The sequence below is a fragment of the Netta rufina genome (genome assembly GCF_964035555.1).
Source record: "Netta rufina genome assembly, chromosome: 3".
Lineage (NCBI taxonomy): Eukaryota > Metazoa > Chordata > Aves > Anseriformes > Anatidae > Netta > Netta rufina.
Genome location: NC_140125.1, coordinates 44757632 through 44778558, shown reverse-complemented (window position 1 = coordinate 44778558; position 20927 = coordinate 44757632). Strand labels below are relative to the sequence as shown.

Here is a 20927-nt window from a genome sequence, read left to right as displayed (position 1 = left end):
GGAAGCTTATTTTAATGTGGGTTTAGCTCTCACAATCCTACTCTGTTATTAACTGGCAATAAATTAAATTTATCTTCCCCAAGCCAAGTCTGTTTTGCCTGTAACAGTGAGTGATCTCCCTGTGCTCATCACAACCCACAAGCATTCCTTTGTCTTTTCTCCCCCTCTCCTGCTGAGGAAGGGAATGAGAGAGTGGCTGGGTGGGCACCCAGCGACCACCCAGGGTAAACCTACTGGGACTTTTTTTATCTCCTTTCCCTAAAATCTGTTTTCATGGGACTTTGTATTTCCATCCTCTCCATCCTTTGGAATATGCTTTTTTAATTATTTATTTATTTAATTAAACCCATGTTTTAGTAGTTCTTAATTGCTTAACAAGTATTTCCCTTACAAACCAGATAATGCAGGTGCAAGGAATGCCAAGATGAAGAACAAGAAGTGGACGGCACAGTGAAGCAGTAGATTAAACGAGTTTGTCAGCTGTGTATATTATTAAAAGCATAATGGGAGTTATGTAGGAGAATTTATTTCAGTTAACGGCAAAGATGTTATAGCTTTCCCTCCATTCCTGCTCCCTCCACAATTTATTCTCTTAGTTAAACATCAAAGACTCTCTTGGATCATAAATTCTGATTTGTTCTGTAATGCATATCACGGCTTATATTTCTCAGTCCAATTTAAAACATGTTGTGAAGAATATTACACAGATTATAGATGTCATTATTGGGAAGACACCCTGCATTCTTCTCCTTGTCACTGCATTGTGTCAGTGCAGGAGATGTCAACACATTTCCTTTTGAGGGCAGGTTTTCCGCCCTTGTCTCAGTTTCCAGAGTCATTCAGGTAGGACACAAATGTTAGGTATGTTAAATAACACATTAAATGTTACTGCAGGAGAAGGCCAGTTGGCTGAAGTGTTTGTTCAACTAGAACATTGTGGACAAGCTATTTGTCTAGTTAGGTCAGCCAGACTTGCTCCACTGCTCTTGATTTCTGGGTCTATGCAAAGGTTTGCTGATAGGGAATGGTGTTTTTTTTTTCCACATGCAGCGATTTACTGCTGTGGGTTGCTGAGCACCAGGAAGAGTGACTGCACAGGCCTACCTCCATCCATGCTGAACAACCCCAACACTCCCCCGTCCAGAGGACAGTACAGAATAAGGATGAAGGGGAACATGTCCTTGATCTGCTGGTACAATAAGGGGCACTTCCGTTTCCTGACTAACGCCTACTCACCGGTTCAACAAGGTAAGCAGTGTTGGTATTGCTCATCTGGGAAGTGCACGTGCTTTAAGTGGCAAGGTAAAATGAGTCACAGAATTTGGTAATAAGCCTGAACAAAGAGCTTGATCACAATATCCTACATAAATGGTTGCACTGGTGACGACTTGCCTTTTGTGTCTTCTTACAGCTACGGTTGTTTCCCATAAAAAGTTTAAAGCCTATTGCTAATGTGGCCTCCTTTGCCTGAGCTGGTAGAGGCTGCATCCTTTAGGTATAAAGATGATATCTCTGCTGATAGTCAGAGGAGGGAAGAAGGGTGTTATTTTTGTATAACACTTACACTAGCCACGTTTGCAAAGCATCTCGTAGGATTGTTGCTACAGAAAAATTAATAAATGTCATGATGTACTTAGAACTCTGAGCAGATCCGACAATTAATTTATCTTATCCAGTAAAAAAAACTAGTCACAAACAAATGTCTTTTTGCCAGAAGTAAATATGATTAAGGCTTCCTGTTATATGTTAAATTGATTTTAGCAGTTGATGAAAAGAAACCGAAACAGATAACTTGGATAGTTCAAATGAAGGTTCAAAGACCTTCTTAATGCCTGAAATCTTTCCCTTTACAAAAATACACAAATGTTTTTAAGAAGGTTTGGAAACGTCTGTAAGATGTAATATGATGAGCGAACTCTTTGAAACTCAATTTCAATGAAAATGTTGCTTCAGTTTCTCCTAATTTTTGTTATTCAGAACTATGCTGAGACAGACAAGAATAACCTAAACCTTTGATTGTAAAGCCACCAAGTCACAGACATCACGTACGGTCATGTTCTGAGCCCCGAGTGACTCTCACATATGCATTTAGACTGCAGAAGCTAAGATAAGGGCATGAATTGCTGTACAATAAGCTGGGAAGCTGACAATGTCCCTGCTCATGTGTGCTGCTCATAACCCAGGTGAACCCTAGGCAGGTGAAGGTGTACAAGTACAGTGCACCTTGTGCACTGGGGTGAAGAACTGAGTTTGAACCTCGGTCACCCATCCATGCCCTTGCATTTCCAACACCTTGCCACAAGGCTTGTTTCCTTGGCAAAGCGGGGCTGATTCTGAGATTTTCTGCTGGGCTCCTCGCCTCCCTCTGTACTGCACAGTGAGGGCTTAGTGACATGTACGGGCTGGTGTCTGAATGCTGATGCTGAAAACAAGCACACGAAGGAAAAATGAAGCTGCAGTGCTGCTGCTGAAACCAGTCACTGGAGCAGTGCCCACCCACGTGAGCAGTCAGTCAGGGTTTGTGCTGCTTCTTGTCTGCACTTTGCCAAGTGCTCTAGATGGACGAGATATCACTAAATGTCACCTGGTCGATATGTGCTAGTATGGAGCCTGCAGTTTCATAAATGTATAAATCCATAAATGCTACGAAAAAGAGAGTTAGAAAACTGTTCTGTTTGTGAGCATCCGTGTTAACCGCCCCTTTCAAAGAGACTCTGAGCTAGCGGTGGCCCTCAGCACAGCGCAGAGCAGTGTGAATGGTTGTGCCTGTGAATGACCTTGGGCAGGTTTTTAGCATGGACAGGACTGTAGGTTGCATATGTGAGGTGGTTTAAGGTCCACTGATTAGGACCTGTGCGTGTGGTGGGCCGGACCTGCATAATATCTTTCTTGCTCACCGAATGCTTGTGGGGACAGCCAAGATAGTTCAGGGTGAATCAGAGCAGAAAACTTGAGGCTGGCTTTTCAGAGCCATGCCAGGGGGAAGAGAGTCTCGAGTGAAGATCTGAGAACAGATGGAGGCTCAGCGGGAAGATAGGAGACCAGATTGCCTGCCTCTAATTTGGCATCTCTGAAGTCAGTGCAGCAATGCTGGTTTAAACCAACTTGAAGCTTGATCACCAAAGACTCCTCAAAGTGATGTAAACAAGGAGAAGGAAGAGTAAGAGGAAGAATTTGTGCTCCTTGAAGCAAGCCTGTCGCACAGGCCGGCTGGGCAGGTGTGTTAAACGAGAGAGGAGGTAGGGAAAAATGGAAATAAAACCCATACAGGGCAGTCAGACAGAGACTGGAGCCAGTGGGATCACTTGTCAATAAATCGTGTGTTTCCACGTTGAGCATACACTTAGATGGGGGTGGAGGAGGCCATGAAAAGAAAACGTAAAAACACAGAAGATGAGATGTTCAAAGCAAGACCTAGGATAGATGTAGCTAATAGTGAACTATTTATTGCAATCGAAAGGAAGGTAGAGAAGAAGGTAAATCTTAAAAGTACTTGGAGTACAAATCCCACCCAAGCCAGAGGCACCAGGAGGGCAGTACACTTGTCAGAGGTGATCTATGAATACTATTCTTAGACGCAGCACATTATTTATTATGGATGTTTTGAACCGGTGTGTCATAATACATCACCTCAGATGCTAAAGGATGAGTCTTATTTCTTTGGTCTTGCAAAAAAGTCCTGCTTATGCTGCTAACAAGTATGAATTTTCTGCCTAGAACAAAATTCAGCAGGGTTTTTAATTTCCCTTAAGCTTTAGCTTGAGTTGAATTTTTCCCTTTTGCCTATTCTGCAGAAATACTGAGAAGTCAAAAGAGATTGAGACCCCCAGGGAGTAAAAAATTACCCTTAATCTAAAGCAGGTGATGTGCTGGTCCAAACCTCCCCATCTGTGGGACACAGCTGCATTTTGTTTTTCCACTCAAGGTCTGGTGTCTGCTTTCCCAGCAGCTCCAGGACGATGGTCTAGAAATAACTAAAACCTCTATTTTTTGTGCAAAGCAGAATGGGGCAGGCAGCAAGCTCACTTGCTGCACAGCAGGATTGCCAGGAACTTGGGGAATCCTGGGCTTTCTGACCTGCAGGGAGGAGCCTCAGGGTCCCTGGTGCTCGGGAAGCAGGGCCCTGATTGCTGTGTAGGGTTCCCAGCCCAGTGCAGACCCTGGAAATCCCATGGCTTTGGCAGCGTGCAGAGCTGGAAGCAGCATCTCCTCTGCAAGTTGTTAAGGGGCTGGGCTGCTTCCTTTCAGGCATTATTTATTGTGCTTAAACAGAAACTTGTTGAACCCAAGATCTTTTGGAGAGGCAGCAATAAGCTAATAAGCTAACTATGGAGAAGAGCTTTCAGAGATGCTCTTCACCAGCCCGCTCTGCTTAGATGCTAAATGGACAATAGCTAAGGACAGAAAATGAAGTCTGGGCCCCATGTGCAGAAGGCAAGGACCAAATAGCTGCAAGTGGCATGTTAGCATCCCACCAGTGATTGGGGTGGCAGGAGGAAGAAACAGGGTTTAACACTTAGGGTATGGACTAGACAGGAAGCTAAAGAGAGGCAAGGGAAACATGGAGAGGCAGCTGGAGAGGAGACAGCGGTAATGATGAGAAAGCTGGGAGCAAAGTAGCAGCATCAGGAACCAGCTACTAATAAAATCCTACTGACACAGCCAGTATCAAGGGCTGCAGTTTCCCTAGGGAGTTCTCAATAGCTTCTCCATGCTGCCTGTACCTTTTCTGCCCACCCTGCCTTGAGGACCCTGCAGCTGGAAGAAAAAAAGATAGGAGATGCTGTGGAGGCATTGCAGCTGTATGAAACTATTGTACGAGCAAGCCCCAGTGTGATTCTTAGCCCTGGAGGAGCTGGAAGTGTGAGAGATTGGCTCAGAACTGGAAAGTCTGGGGAAAGCAGCTTAACATTAAAAAGTATGTTTGAGGACAGGTAGCTTAGGATTTTAACCTTGAATTTCCATGCGTCCTTTGTGGGAATAAATTCACAGGGTTACGTCCAAGCACGGTGAAAGGGAGGATGGGGCCAGTGGGGCTCTGAGGGGAAGACCATGAACACGAGACCTCATACGAACCTGCCTGGCTGCAGTTCTGATAAAAAACTGGAACAAATTCAAGTCCTGAAAAAAGCCGTATAGCACTTGGAACACACAGTGCCCACTCTGTTATATTATGTTATGAAATCTTCGCGCTTGCCAAGGGGGAAGTAAGTGCTGATATTACTGAGCCTTCACTTGAAAAAAGCAGGATTCTAGCTCCAAAAATTATGGATTGGCATAAACTTAACTATTTAAGGAAACAAACACGCATGCCCTTGTCTTTCTGCTTATTTCATTTAGGCTGCCATTTCCCAAGCTTTGCTTGACAAGCGTACTGGCTAGAAACTTTCCAACAGAGCCCCCGGGTCTTGGCTAATCTCAGGATCCCGGGTACCGAGTTTTTACAGGGTGAAAAAACACCAAACCCGAAGCTGATGCCAGCAGCCTGCACCAGGGAGAGCAGCACGCAGGCGAGGGCAGGCTGGGGCTGCAGAGCAGGCAGTGTGTTCCCCTGGAGGGCTGCCAGGGATGGAGCACTGCGCTGCTGGGGGAGGACCAGGAGGGGAAATAACTCATCGGAGGTGCCGGTGAGTCAGCTTGCCTGGGGCTGCTTGCCACAGAGACCTGCAGCTAAAAACAACCCGGCTCCAGCAGTTGCCTCCCTGGAGGGATGGCCCTGTGGCTGCAGAACAAACGCAGGAACGGCTATAAAAATAATGTGCATATAAAGATATTTATGGTCTCAATACAGAGGAATGCTGCACAGAATATAATAAAAAGTGAGAGGGAGTGTGTGATGCCCACATAGCTGCCATCACAATGCATTTTTAAGGATCGCGAATACAAAGCAATTTGCAAAAGGAAATATAAATTCTGGAAAGGAAAAGAGGGGGAGAAAGAGAGAAGGGGGAGGAGAGGAAGAACATTTACACCCAGTTTGGGGGTATGGAGTTGAAAGGAGAATTGTTGAACAATTCAGAGGCGGTATCGTTTTGGACGCCTGAAAAATCAGACTTTAAAAAACTGAAATAAATTGCTGCACGGCTCAGATGTAGCATGACATTTAGTATGTGTCATAAGTCTTGCTTCAAAATAGAGCCTGCCAGCCTGGACAGCACAGGGGGCTTGACAGAGATAATGGATGGAGTGAGACTTCCAGCTGAAGGAATGAAATGGTGAAGTCTGCAATCAAACCATGAGGAGCATTTTAAGGGCAATTGTAAAAGAGTTTGCAGAATCCAGGCAATGGGAGCTTGAAGGCTGGAGAAACGAGAAAGCCCAGAACTGTATCTGTACTGAAACAGTGCTGAGAAAGGATGCAACCAAGCCTGTGCTTCACTAGACCCAGAGAAAAATACTGTTGTGCCTGGGAGAGAGCAGGGATCCCCACTAGACAATAAGCTACAGGCGTGGAGCAAGAGACGGTCCCTTGAGAGCCAACCATGAAACCCTGAAGGACTGTGAAGTCAAAAATCAGGGAATGGACTCCTCAGTAAAGTACTGCAAGTTTATTTCATTCATCCTTCCCTTCTACAAGCAGGTAGAAGCATCTCTGACTGAATAATGATCCCTCTTCTTCCCTTTTCCCTTGTTCAATATACTACCAATGGAAAAAAAATCAAATTAGCATCTTTGTTACAGATAACAGAGGAACCACTTTCCAGTTTGGAGACAGAAACTAGCAATAACGTTTATTTTATAATAAACTATGTATCTTTAAATTGCTAAACCTATCACGTGGAATAAAATCTGTTATGTTTTTAATTGATGCAGGAGTTATAATTAAGAGAAAAAGTGGAGAAATTCCATGCCCTTTGGCTGTTGAAGCATTTGCTGCTCACCTTAGCTATATCTGCAAATACGACGACAAATACAGCAAGTAAGTGAGAATAAGGATGTGTATGTCTGTGTGTGGATGTGTTTCTTTCATTCCTTCCCCATGGCTGGACTGGTTGAGCTCTCCATGTTGAACGGCAGCTGGGAGCCCAGTCCTACTTTCACTTAATTCATCTCTGACAAAACTCCTGTTTTAGTCAAAGATCAGAAGCTGGCTCTGCACGATGGGGATAGCTGCATTGCCAGCCGTGTTGTAGGAGTCTCTGCAGGAGTGAGGAGATGAATGAGTACATCATTGCACACATTGAATTTTTTACTCCCCTGACTTTCACCTTTACGAATAATCCCAAAAAACATGCTAATGTTGCTTTGGCCCCTTCCACCAGTTAAAAAAAATAATAAAATAAAATTAAGAGCATTATGTTCTTACCATCTTGAAAATGACCTGTAAGAAGAGTTGGGAAGATGAGCCAACAGGTTGGTCATGTTTTGGGCCACATCAAAGTCAAGGCTAGCTTGAGAATTCAGCAAAGGTCTACAAGTCTCTCAGGCTGGCTAGCTCCCCACCCTTATCATCATATGGTGTTTAGGTGATTATCTGTCCTGGTGGTATTTGTGTCACCTTGAGCCAGAAGAACAGGATACTCAGTTTTGGATGGAAACCTGATCTAAGTAAACTGAGAGAATGTAGGCCTTTCATGGGAATTTAGATTTTTTGGCTCTGGGATTCCAGTTGTGCGCCTCTTGGCTAGCTCTTGATGTAATGGGGAGAAACAGAAACAAGAATAGCAGTGGTGAAGCTTGGCTGTGGGAGTAGCAGTGAGGTGCAGAAGATTTCAAGAGCTAAAAACTGGGGAAAGAGAAAAAGCAGCAGGGATTTTCCAAGTCAGTTCTGAGCAAAGCAGCAAGAATGGAGCATAAGATAGGAAAGAGGAGGAGGCGGTTGTTAGAGACCAGTGTTGGGATCTGGTCTGAGGAAAGCAGTACAAGAAAAAGATGAGGTAGTAGATTTAAATGGTTGCTAAAAAAATGAAAAGTAGGGAAGTGGGAAATCTTATGACTGAAGAGAATATTCTGGTAGTCGTGGAATTAGTCAGAACCTAAATATAAGGTTGTCAGTCCTTCCTAGTTCTCCTGCCTTATGGAGAGGAGGTGCTCCACATACCAGCACTGCATGCTCTGGCTCTACCCCCACATCCTCCCACGTGCTGTTGACAACAGCAGAAATCAGTCTTCACTTACGATCAAGATAAACTCGGAAAAAAAGAGGAGAGGCATGAGCAGTCTTCCCTGAACTGCAACATAATAGGCCTGAGTTTGGGAGGGGGGGCCAATTTTAAGTTACAATCTGAAAGGATTCAGACCCACGGCTCCCGTTACTTGCATGTTTGTCACAGGCAAGCTCTAGGAGTCTGCATCATTTTATGTGCAGCAATACAGAGGGGAAGGTTGCTGAGGTTTGGAAACTACTAGAAATTTACAAAACCAAAGAGACAGATAACTAACTGTAAATGATTGTCAAATGTACAAAATTATTTAATACTTGCACTTGGCAGTAAGCTGTGGTCCTGTTTCCCCATTGGGACTGCAGGAATCTTTTTCCAGGGTTATTTCTTGCCTCCCAGATGGAAGTGATGGCTGAATACCACTTTTTTTTTTTTTTTCCTTCTTCTTTCCCTCTTGGCTTTCTAGGTATTTCATTTCTCACAAACCAAACAAGACCTGGCAACAAGTGTTCTGGTTTGCCATCAGCATCGCTATAAACAATGCCTACATCCTCTACAAAATGTCAGAGGCCTACCACGTGACAAGGTATAGCCGTGCACAGTTCGGTGAAAGACTTGTAAAGGAGCTCCTGGGCTTGGAAGACACCTCACCCTCCCATTGATGCAATGTTCTTGGTGGCATAGGCAGGGGGAGGAAGGTAAGCAGAAGAAGATACCACACCTGGAACAGCAAAGCAAGGAACTTCTGACACCACCAGTGCTGTCCTTATCCAAAAATGCCAAGTGATGCCACTAGAGAGGTGGAAACTTTGTTCCTAGTAGCAGCTGGATGTAAACGTTCTACAGAAAGTGCCACAAGAAAAGCTGACAAAAAATTGCATAAGTGAATGCCCCGTGGGTATCTGTACACCAGAAATGGACTTAAATTCGTTATCTCTCAATACTGTTTGTCGAACAGGGTCATCTTGTAAAGTCCCTCTTGGGCTAAGAGCTTGTCATAAGCCGAGATAGCTCAGCAGTCCCAGGTGGGCATTGCAAAAAACTCTATACACCTTACTTGGAGTTACTCAATTCTGGGACAAGTAATGTAAGTCTGCACCATGGGCTGTGGTTGAGAGTGCCTACCATCTTGTAGAGAATCAGTGCTGTCCTCACAGTGTGCTAAAAGAAGCAGTTCAGAGACACGAACACTTAAGCAAGTATATTGACAAGCAAAACCTTTAAGGCAGGCAGCCAGGAACTGAGAACTGGTTAAACTTTTTCTTTCCATTTTGTTTTCTTAAAAAAAAAAAAAAAGCATAAGGCAATTTGATCCCAGCTAGAACACAGCAAAATTAGAAGTAATCAAATACATTAGTGAATTTAAAATGGAAAAACGTGACATTGATTTTTTTTTAAACCAGGATGAAACGAAACATTTTATACACAGCCAGAGAGTGAAGTAATACTGCCTCACATCGTAACTGCCACGGTCAGTATACAGATCAAAAACGAGAGTATAACAATTATATTTTTTTTATTTCAACTGTATCTTACATGTTGCTTAAAAGTCTGACATAATGGGCTCAAGTTTTTTAGGAAAAACAATTTGTTTCTTTTCCTTTTGTAAGTCCATTTTAGAACTTCATTTGGCACACAGTTTGCAGGAAAAAAAATAATTCAGTAATAGCAGTGTGTTTTGCATCATCACTGCGGGATGTTCTATAAGTATTCTTCTTACTAGAATGCCGGGCTTGCCACAATAGTTGTAATTAAGCAGATTACATGTTTAGCAAAATAGCATAGCATTGTGTTTTGCAAAAAGAAAGAAGTCCGACTGCAACCAGATGTTAAACTTAACTAAAACAGAGCAAGCTCAAAGGGTTCACCTGTTCTTAGTAGCACTGTAGAGGATGAGCATCACGGTGAGCTGGTGCCGGTGGCTGGTTTGGTGTTGGTGGAATCTGAAGGCCACTGAAGCCTTGGAAAGCAACAGAGAGAGAGAGGGGAGTGTGACCGAAACAGGAAAGAATTGACATGGAGGTGAAATGCTGCCCTGCCCTCTACACGGTATTAATTTCAGTCTACAGCTCAATCAACAAAAAAGCTCCATATTCTAAAGGTTAGCAGTGATGGACACAAACCGAATGGCATTAACTTACAGGGCACAGCTACGTTGCTTAAAGAACCAGCTGGTTTTAGGACCACAAGCCTGGCATTTTCTGGAAGGTGTTACCAAAGAATGACTTGGGCTGATTTAAGAGGAATAGAGCAATTGATTTATTTCTTTATCAGTCTGTAACTCCACAGGTTATATGTTTCTGTCTGGAGAGAGGCGACCAAGTACCCTCTGAACTCTCCAAATTTCACTCTTATGGTTATTAGAGATGCCAAGGCACTGTGCAAGCGCAAAGCCTGTAAATCATCGCAGAAGAGTCCAGCAGGAGCTTGTAAATTACTGACTAGCCCAAAGAGCATTCTTGCACTGACAGCTTTCAATTTCCACCAAAGTCCTATTTTTTGGAGTAGACTTAGGCAGATCTCACCTGGCTGCAGGGAAAGCAAGGGGACAGCCAGGTCCATGGTGGTTCTGCTTGCAGTACAGCCTGGCGACTGCCCCACGCAGCCTGCCCTGCCTGCCAGCAGGTTCCTTAAGCACCCCGTTCACCTCTCAGTCCACAAGGTCTGCACCCAGGAGACAGGCATGGGGAAGGACACAACCTTGTGCACTGGAGGAAGGAGAGGGTTTGTACTGCTGTAGTCCTCGGCAGTGCCGGGCTATGTAGGAGACCAAGGATGAGTTCAAATCTTGTCCCAGCAGGAACTGAGGCCACCCCTCTCCAGACCGAACATGTGGCATGGCTGCTTCTTGTCAGGCTTCTAGATATTCGAGGGTGGAAGAGAGGCTAGCATGAGGTGTGAAAAACAAAAGTTCAGCAAACGTCCAAGTTTCCGCTTCTTAGGAAACTCCACAGAGGTACCTGAAGACAAATGGTGCTCTTACTGCTGGCTCAGCCAACGCCAGACTTCATTACAGCAGGAAGAGTAACTACAACATCATTAAGCCCTGCAAATTTATTGAGTGGTCAGAGTTAGGGCAGCAAGGAAAGGTCTGGCAAGAACTGTGCTGGTCTGACAACTGGAACAAAGAGTAGCTGCTGGGAGCCCGGCCTCCTTGCATTGAACCCCCGCAGAGCCAGAGCACGTGCAAGATGCAGGTGCCCCCAGCAGAGATGCAGAGGCCTGCATGACCTCCTGGGAGCCACTTCGTGCCTCCGAGGAGCAAACACAGCACTCTCCAGCTACATCCTGGCCCCTGGAGCTAGATCTGGCGCCCTTTGCCAGTTGTTACATTGCTGTGTATGCGCAAAGGCCTGGCTCTACACCTTCCTGTTCAGAAAATGCCTTTTCAGTTTCAGGTGTCAGTAGGCCCACGGCCTTCGAATGTTTATTTTTTCCACCAAGTTATGTTTTTAATTATGTGGATTACTTGAGCTCAAATGATGAGGTCCTAGCTTTTTGCCTCAGGGACTGGGTCCTGAGTAGTTTTCCCTAGAATTGGAGTTGATGGGGGATTACACAGTGGCTGACTATTACAGGGAAGATGCTTTAGTCTCCTTTGTAAAGGAGAAACGTTAAGACAAAATTATAGCTTTGCAATGAATTTCATTTTCTTAGCCTTAACCATCCCTCATCATTTTGAACTGGTGCCCTAAACATGCACAAACATTCCATAAATAAGCAAAAATATTTCTATATATTTATATGTACAAAATGCCTGAATTTGGGCTCTTAAACCCACCAAAGCATAGTCTATATCCACAGATAACTGTTCAACTTTATCTTCTCCAGCTGTTGACTTGGAGGGGATAGGGTTGAGGAAAGTTAGGATTTTTCCTTGTTAAAAAAGCGTCTTGCACTTTCTCTAAGTTCCTACAAACAAGGCAAAGTAATTAAGGAAGAAATTTCATCATTTTAGAAGAGCAAAGGTTTATTAACTGCAGCTCAGATTCGGTAGCATTTCCTTTCCTGCAAACTGGCTCACTCAGATTTGGTTCCCCACCTGCTCGTAACACTAAAGTTTCTCCCTAGTTAAAGGAAAAGAAGGAATTTAGTCTCAAAGTAGTGCGAGGATGCTAGTTATAGTGTGTGCGTGTGTGTTAATTGTGCAATGGCTTGTGATATGATGCCAAGTTTTTTGGTTTCCTTTAGTTTTTTGTATCCTTGAGACAATCTGGGTAAGAGATCTTAAAGCTCAACAGTAGTTAAAAGACAATGGAAATGCCAAACAGGTCACAGAGGAACTTTTCTAAATTTTTCCAGGGGGAGAAATAAGAGTTTGAAGCTGAAATAGACATGGGGTTGGGAAGGCTCATGTCTGTCTTGATGAACTGAATTTTCCTTCACGTGTACTTCTGAAAACAGTTTATTGGTGGTATGCAAACTTTGTTTCAGAGAACTGAGACCATCAGTGAGACATACTGACCACCTTCTATGCACAGGACTTCTTTCAAGAAATGTCTGTCCTGCCGCGAGCTGTTCTTGGAAAGCATTTCTTTTCCCAGTGTGTAATATAACACTCACAAGAGCTTAGAAGCCACTGTGAAATGGTTTCCACTGCTGATGTCTTAGCTGAAAAAAGCTTCAAGGGCTTGCAGAAACTCTGCCACTTTTTACTTCAGCCCATTTGTGCACTCGACACTAGGGCACAACTGAAAAACATCTTGTCTCTGTTTTCCATTTCCTTTCTCTAGCCCCGGCCCATCTTCATTTGCAAGGTAGTCTGAGTATGCCAATTTAAAGATGTCTGATGTCACTAAATGGGTACAACTTTGTTTTCTTCAGACAATTCCTAGAGAAAAATGAATTTAGCTCTTTCCAGACTGACATTACGAACAGCAACTCAAAACAGCATTCCCATTCTTCACCTTCAGCTACACTTACGTGGCTTTTTTTTTTTTTTTTTTCCTGAAGAGATCTTACTTTTCTTCTACCATTTATTTAGCAGTCTGTCTTTAGCTGATTGGTATTGAGGGGGGCCTCCAGTGGCTCAGTCTTACTTGTCTTAGCATCCACTAGTCCTGTGGCTGATTGCAGAGGTGAGTGGGGGTTTATGCTGCACTGGTAATTCTGCATGTCTGCCTCTTTCCATGCAAGGATTGGAAAGTGCTCTTAACACCACCGGTAATCATCAGCCGTCATTATCCCTTCAGACAGGAGCTTCCTCTTCCATAATCAGACACTGAGGCACAGCACAGGTGATGAAACTGTGAAGTGGAGCTTGCAGTCTTGCTGATTAAGTCCATGTTTTGCATTTTCTTGTTCAAATGCACTTTTCCAAATTTGAGATGAAAGCATGACAGACATCGTCCTGCTCTTCAGCAGGGGCTGTAGGACTTTGTCAGCGCAGGTTCTTTGCTCCACATAGGCCAGCATGCGTCAATACCAAGATGTCCTGAAGGTAAGAGAAAACCAAATAAAACAGCAGCCCAGCCTGCCTAGAGGAGCTTAGAGGAGATACACAGGGAATCTGAAGCTGTGCTATACTCCAGTCATCAATGTGAAGTCCAAACAAATAATTACTCAGACTATGTGAAGTCTTCCAGCCATCTCTGTAGTGGAGCTTGCCATGGCACTTCCTCGTTGCTGTGAGTGATGTGAAATTAGTGATTTGTAAAACAAGAGCTCATCTCAGTCTGGTTGAGAAAAACGTGCAAGCAGCAAAGGAATGTTAGCAGTGATGTGGAAGGTGAGGAACTCCAAGTTCAATACATTTGTGTACGTGGCCTGTCATTAACTAGGGTACTGTGCACGGACAGATCATGTCATCATCTGCTCAAATGCAAGCCTACCACCAGTGCTACTTGGTATATATTCCTTCTTGTAAAGGCTCTTCCCAAACCTACCTTTCCTTCCACAAGCATTGTGAACTCAAACTGGAAAAACCCCTGCATAAGCATCTCAGTGCTGGGGGAACAGCTGAAAATACATGTGCTTTTGTACAAAAAGGGTCTCTTCTCTCCTCTTGAGAGCCTTTTCTTTCTCTTCAGCAATCTAGCCCTGAAGAGCTTCCCTGTCCTACGCTTTGCTTCCCTTGCTCCTTGCACTGGGAGCACGCCCAGCCAAATCATCCCACTAGTTCTCGGTCAGTCTGGAAGAGGTGACAACACAGAGCTGGCCTTTCCCTTTGCTTTTACAGTATTACTTTGCTGATCCCTCCTGCTACCTGGCAAATCGACAATGAAACAGGGTATTGTTTCGGAAGCCTATACTAATTGCAGTCACTGTGACGGTGTTGCCCGCTTTGCCCCATTAATGCTGCCCCATCGGGTTCGTGTGGGCCCAAGGCAGATCTCAGCATCACCTTCCTGCTGCTCCCAGTGGAATGGCTGAAACATTCCTCAGCTCTGCATCGCTGTCAAAGAGAGGGGATTGGATTTCGTTTGTGGGGCTGGGGAGTTGTGCTTTTGGGTTTTTTAAACCCTTCACACACTCACCACTCTGATGGGTCTGGTGAGCAGCTGTTAGGTATCACGAAAAGGCCTTAAGTGGTAAATCCCTTTTGTGTCACTCTTCTGAAGTAATAACTGCTAGCAGTAGATGTCAAGGTGGTCCACACAATTTCTAGTGCAAAAACCTTATCCATCAAAAAACATCACTCTGCAAAAGTGCTCATTTGATGTAAATGCAACAATCCCGGAGTGCTTCGGGGATCTGAATGAAGAACCTAGTGGTAAAGGACCGTAACACCTTCTTATAGGGCTGTGACATTCAAGACCTGATCAGATAAGCAAACAGGGAGAGATGAGTGCAATTTGGGATCCAAGCTCCTTGGGCAAACAGATGTGAGGCAAAAAGAAACAGCCTGGCTGATCTCACACCTGGTAAGGATGGGGACTCCGGAGGGAGCCAAATTAAGTTTTACTAGGGAAAGGAACATGCCAGGCCCATACAATTTGCTTCTAGCCCTGGCACATCTGTTCATTAAAATGAAGAAGCTAGCAAATGCTTCTGCTCTTCAAGTATGTACAGCATGCTCTGAATGTCAAACAGAGCACTTAACTTCACTACCTACCAAAAATCCTAGAAGCAGTAAAGCAAAGCCCCGTACACTAGGTTCATCTGTCCAGAACCCCGACCCACTTGGCGTCAAAGTAACTTTGTGGTCTTGTGCTCCAACTAAAGTGTGTCAAGGTGTGTGCAAAACGTGAGTGGTGAACAATTCACACCTCTCCATGAAACCAAGTTACTCATTTGATGGAAAATGTATTCCAGGTCTCAGACTTACTTTTGCAACCTGGACTTCGCCTCTATTTATAAGCCAAATCGTTGCCTGGCATTTCAATAGAGAAATTAAAAATAACTTTACCCCATGTTCTGGGGTGAGATTGGAGACAACAAAACTAAGATTTGTGCCAGAGATCGATCCACTATATGTGAGGCTAATTGGTACGGTCTGATAAATGACGATTTTAAGGGGGATCAGCACACTGGAAGAGGCAAAGGGAAGCAGAGAAGTTGGGCATGCAGAGGGAGAGGAGCCCAATGATCCCTTCCAACTAATATTTCCAGCATGCGCATTCCCCCTCCCTTGCTGCCTTTGAATGAAAAATAAAAGGCTGATGTTTAACACAACCACCCCGCAGAGCTGCTTTTGCTGCATAAGCCCTGCTGTAGCTCCATCACTGGCCTCACTCCACTCCCTTGCTCACGCTGTACACGTGCGGTAGCTGCAGACCGGGGGGGTCAAAGCTCTGCTGCACGTCAACACAGCGAGGGAGTGGGTCTCAAGTGCCACAGGAGAGACACGAACGATGGAAATTTTGGAAAAGGAATCTTCTTCCCATCCATGTTTTGTTTTAATTTTTCATTAAAAATGTGCAACTGACATTCCATCAAATGCAGTGACTGCACCAAACAGGAAGATTGGCCTTAGCTGCCGGAGTGCTTGCAAAACGAATCCAATGGGCTGTGCTCACATCAGCGGCTGCAGTTCTGTTGCAAGTTCCATACTCTTTAAAATTCTAGAAATTTATGTTGAAAATGTAAATTCCAGAGGTAAAGCATAAACTGCAATTGCTTTTTTCTTCTTTTTCCTTTTTTTTTTTTTTTTGAACTTCTCTGAGCAATTTTGTAACAGCCAAGTCTTTCAGGAAATGCAGGTGTGTGACCTCTTCACACAGAGACCTACACACCTGTATTTCTGCATGGGACAGGGAACTACTTTTGTGACACCAGTTTTGTTCTACACAAAGGCACGCTTGCAATAAATTTTTACAAGTTTTGTACACCATGAGCTAAATTCTGAGTTCCAAAAATGTGAAGTGTGGCAACAATAACAAAATGGATTTATAGTATCACTCTGATATCTTGTCATGTGATTTTATTTCTTCAACAAAGTTTGTTTACAATCAACAACTTTGAAATACAGTCAGATATATTACTGCTTGCTTTTTCTGCCTCATTCTTTTCGAGAACAGAGGGAGGGCTGAACACGGGATGTGGGCGGCTGTGCTGGGTCTCAGACATCACCTGTTGGAAACTTGAATCCACAAAGGGAGCAGAAACCTCACAGGGGAAAACCTAAATGAGGTTACAGTGGGCCTGTACCAGAGAAGGAGCAGGGAGGGGAGTCTCGCATGCTCAGTGCCCCTGGGCTCTCACACCTCATCAATTGCAGGAAGCTGAACTGACAGCCCGCAAGCGTGCTCCGCAGCCAGAGGGGACCCAAAGAGGCTGCTACAGGCCCCTGCAGTGAGACCTGCCACACGCTGGCCAGGACAATCAATGTGATGAACCAAATGGGAATTTCTTTGAGTTCTCTGTCACGGTTGGAGAACCACCCCCAGCGCTTTGCTCACCGGGCCCTGGATGCGCCGCGACCTGAGCTAATGCGGTGTGTAATCAGGCTCTGTGCTCACAGTTGTGAGCAGCAGTGCGGATCAGCTTTAGCACACTAATTGAATAAAACGAGGAATTTAATTTGTGAAATTATGAAATCCAGGATCTGATTAACACCAAGATGTGTACACATGCATACCCTCAGCATTGTCATTTAAAACAATGGCATCTTTTCAGATCAGGCCAAGGCACGCAGTAAGTCAATCTCCTATCAAATTATTCTCGATAGAATTTGCAATTAATAATTCCAGCACCGTAGTCTTTCTTCATTAAGCCAAACTTAACATTCCATGTTGCAGTGCTTCTAATATCCTAACTTGCCTCTCCATCCCCAGAGAGGAGCAGAGAGAAAAAGGTACCAAGTCACAGATGCTGCAGAGATACCCCCAACCACCACTAAGCCACAGCACAGGCACTTTTAAATCACCTTCATCCCGGGCTCAGGAAAACACTTTATGCACATTTAATGAATTGCAGCTCATCAGACCCCTGCAAAGCAGAATCATCTCAACTCTTCTCACAGACCATCTCCAGTTTCCTTTCAGTTACCGAGCCCGTCAGATGCGCAGCCAGCAACAGGTTTGCTTTTGGCAATGAGGGTTTAACATAGGAAAAAGGTGATGAGAATGGAGGAGCTCAGCACATGGGACCCAGGCTATAGTCAGCATCAAAAAAAAAGAAATCTCTCCAACACACGGGGCTCTTCTGCCAATACCTTAAACAAAAGTTTAGGTATTCCTTCTTCTGCTGGATTTGGACTTCCCAAAAAGAAAAAGGCAAATTTAAGTTCACTGCATTGTCTTATACACTTTGGGGAAACAGCAAAGGAAAATACTAATCTCTTTTGGACAGACACACAAAATTAAAATAAAAAATCTCGACAAGCTTCCAGCAGCCAGACACAATGATGCCAAATAATACTTGACCAAAAGGGAAAGTTGTGAGGGGGAGGAGGGAGACATTTCTTTAATTTGCTGTTAGATTAGGATCTGCAGCCAGCTATGGCAGAATAAATTGCAAATCACTCTTCGAAATTGTAAAGGTGAGTTGCCAACTAGTTCTTCTGTACCTCAAAGCCTTTTAACACTGAGCCTCCGGTCGCACTTTGGCACTTAGAGCCAGGGGTGTCCTTGTGCAAAGAGGGAGGAGCAGCATCCTGTGAGCAAGAGAGATGAGGTGCCTGATGAAACCAGGCTGCAAGGGGTCTTCTGCACTACTGCCCATACCTCTGGGCGCTGGAGGTCTTGTCCTGCAAGTTGGGACCCAACCTCATGCCTGGGCATAAGGTTTAACTACCAGGCAAGCCAGACAAACCTCCTCCATGTGCTCACCCTAACTGTTGTCCCCTTCTTTTGCTGCTGTTGTGTTCTGATGTTGCCCAAAAGGGAGAAAACTGGAACAGAAAAAGAAAAAAAAAATTGTTTTTTCTCTTACCATTTCCTAGTAATGAGGGAGTTATTTATAATGTTATTAGGTTCATTGTTGCGAGACAGCAGTGCCCTTTCCCAGCTGAGAGTCTCTCCAGCAATGACAGCCTCGCAGCAGCCTGCAGGATTTTATCGCCTGAGGTAGCTTAACCCAGTTTCTCATTTGGATAATGAAAATCAGCAGTGGGTGAGATTTGCTGCCATCGGTGTTCTTTGGGACCCTACACAAGGGCTGAAGCACCCCAGCACATGCGAGGCTCTTCACTTAAACGGATTCGCTTAAAAATGGTTGCAAAGCCACCATCCCCCACTGAAAACAAAGAACAACATCTTAGCTGAAGCCTAGGGGGTTTACAATCCAGCCAAATGCCCTCCTGGCAGCCCTCTGGGGCTCAAAGGCTTTGTGGTTGAGGCAGAGCACTGCCTAGGACGGCAGCCTGAGCCATGCCTCGCCCACCATGCTGCAGGGCACCGCGTGGTTCGTGCCGCCTTCTTTCCCCTGGGCCTCATGGCCACGTAATGCCCTCGGCAGGGCCTGCCACGAGGTAGTTTGGGGGCATCACTCCCCGTGGAGCAACACAGAAGCTCTGCAGTCCCAAGTGCTGAGGAAGACCCAGCCCCTCCTCAGAGCACAGCCTTCAGGGGCACTGTCTCACACACGCCAGGCCCTTGTTGGCCCTTTTTATCCCCACACCATGGCTGACGGGCCCGGCTCAGCCCTTCTCAGCTCCCCAAGAAGCATTCAGCGAGCGTTTGCTCCTGCGTGCCTTTATACAGGCCTTGAGTTACGTGAGAGGCTCCCAAGATGGAGTTGAGCCACCTGAGCCAGGATCTGGCCAAAGATCTTCACTCTGACTTCTCAGCAGCTGGAGAGGGACACAGGACGAGTGCTTGGCGTGGCTGCCAAAAGTTAATTAAAACAACAAACACAAACCGAAGAGAGAACTCTGCATGTGACACGGTTCACCAGTCGGGTCAGGTAGGACTTGTCGGATGCATCAAACCAAGCTCCCCACAGCGAGCTCTCTCTACCTTTCCACCTCCTCAGGGCTAATTTAGGAGCTGCTCTTCGCAGCCCATAATAATCGCGAGAAAAATCAAATTCTGTTCTGCCAAAAGGAGGAAACTGGAGCACGGGAGCCAGCAGGGAACTTGTCCTGCTGCCATCTCCAACTTTCCTGAGAAAACTTGTGCTCCAGGGCACTGAGTCACAGAAAGTGGAGCTGCTGCCACACAGCGCGCCTCAGTCTCTGCCCGTGAGGGAAGCCAGGCCAGCAGAAAGCCGTCTGCTCGGAAGGGAAAGGCCACCTCCAGCAGAGAGCAGCAGTGCATCGGTACCTGTAGATTAGATTTCTGGATGTAGAAATAAGCGTACAGTGTAGAGAACCAGGTGGACAAAGCACTTTCTCCATGTATGCCTCATGCTCAGAAAACCTCTTTTGTATGTACAGTCCCCTCAAACCCATCCTCAGGGGCAAGAAGTGTTTAAGAGGATAAGGAATATCTTTTTTTATCATCATTTATCTTTCCCAGGGTACCCCCATCTTGAACCAAGACCCACTTTGTGCTGGATAAGGATATTCAGAAACTCATATAAGCCTTCCTCTGAGCACTGCAAATAAAGGTCTCAACATAGATGCATAGATTCAGGCTAACAGAGAATTCCATGGTGTGTTTTCAGAAGTGCATAAAAACTTATTTTCTTCAGAAGTCTATGTGAGCTTTCAAAGACTGTCCTTTGTGACTGTGCAATGAAGAGACACCAGAATGTCAAGGATGCTGTCTTCTATCCAAGATGCTATTGAAAATGCTGGCTTTTATATCTGTAGTCATTTTGGATAGGAAGAATATTCTTGATGTTGCATGAGGCGTTGATCCCCAAAGGCATTAAACTTCTATTAACAATTATATATATATATGAAAAAAAAAAAATCCTGACTATTCTATGCTCTTTTTTTTTTATTATTTTTCATCTTTCCAGATGAAAGTCTGAAATTTAAATAACTTTCTGCAGCTACACACCACTATAATATCAAAATCCACCAACCCCTTTATCCCCTTATTTTTCAAGATGTTAAACAGATGACTTTGTAGGTAAGTTGTAGCAAAAGAAAGCTAATTTGAAACAACAGCTGGAGACAGGATTCTCTATGGAAGATGTTAAATTACCAGTTTCTCCATACTTGTGGGTGTACCACATTAGCACTGCCACCTTGCACACGCCAGGAGATGCACTGTTGTTTACCTGCCCTCCTGTTCTCCAAGATGCTCTGTGCATCCACATAATTGTCCAGCCTCAGGTATGAGCCACCCAGGGTATTTCAGTCGGAAATCATTTGCCCACGCGGACCAAAGGATGATATAATCCAGCATCCAGACTTTGACAACAGCATGTGCTTAAAAAAAAAAAAAGAGATCAACATTCATGAGATTAATAAGTTTGATATGAAATAGTATTTCCTCCACTTGCCCTCCAAGCTCTCGACGTCTCACTTAGAGACTCAGTTTCCATAGTTTT

The 20927-nt window shown here is 44.7% G+C and overlaps 1 protein-coding gene across 1 annotated transcript in view; it reads left to right on the top strand.

Moving 5' to 3' along the window:
* The window catches only part of PGBD5 (piggyBac transposable element derived 5), a gene marked incomplete at both ends in the record, with an annotated part of 62501 nt that extends 53737 nt beyond the window's left edge, over window positions 1-8764 (top strand). Inside the window, 3 exons of the mRNA XM_084285162.1 lie at window positions 1051-1248; window positions 6814-6919; window positions 8569-8764. Coding sequence (XP_084141288.1) covers window positions 1051-1248; window positions 6814-6919; window positions 8569-8764 — 500 coding nt within the window. The remainder of the gene's footprint in view (window positions 1-1050; window positions 1249-6813; window positions 6920-8568) is intronic.
* Between the last annotated feature and the right edge of the window lie 12163 nt (window positions 8765-20927).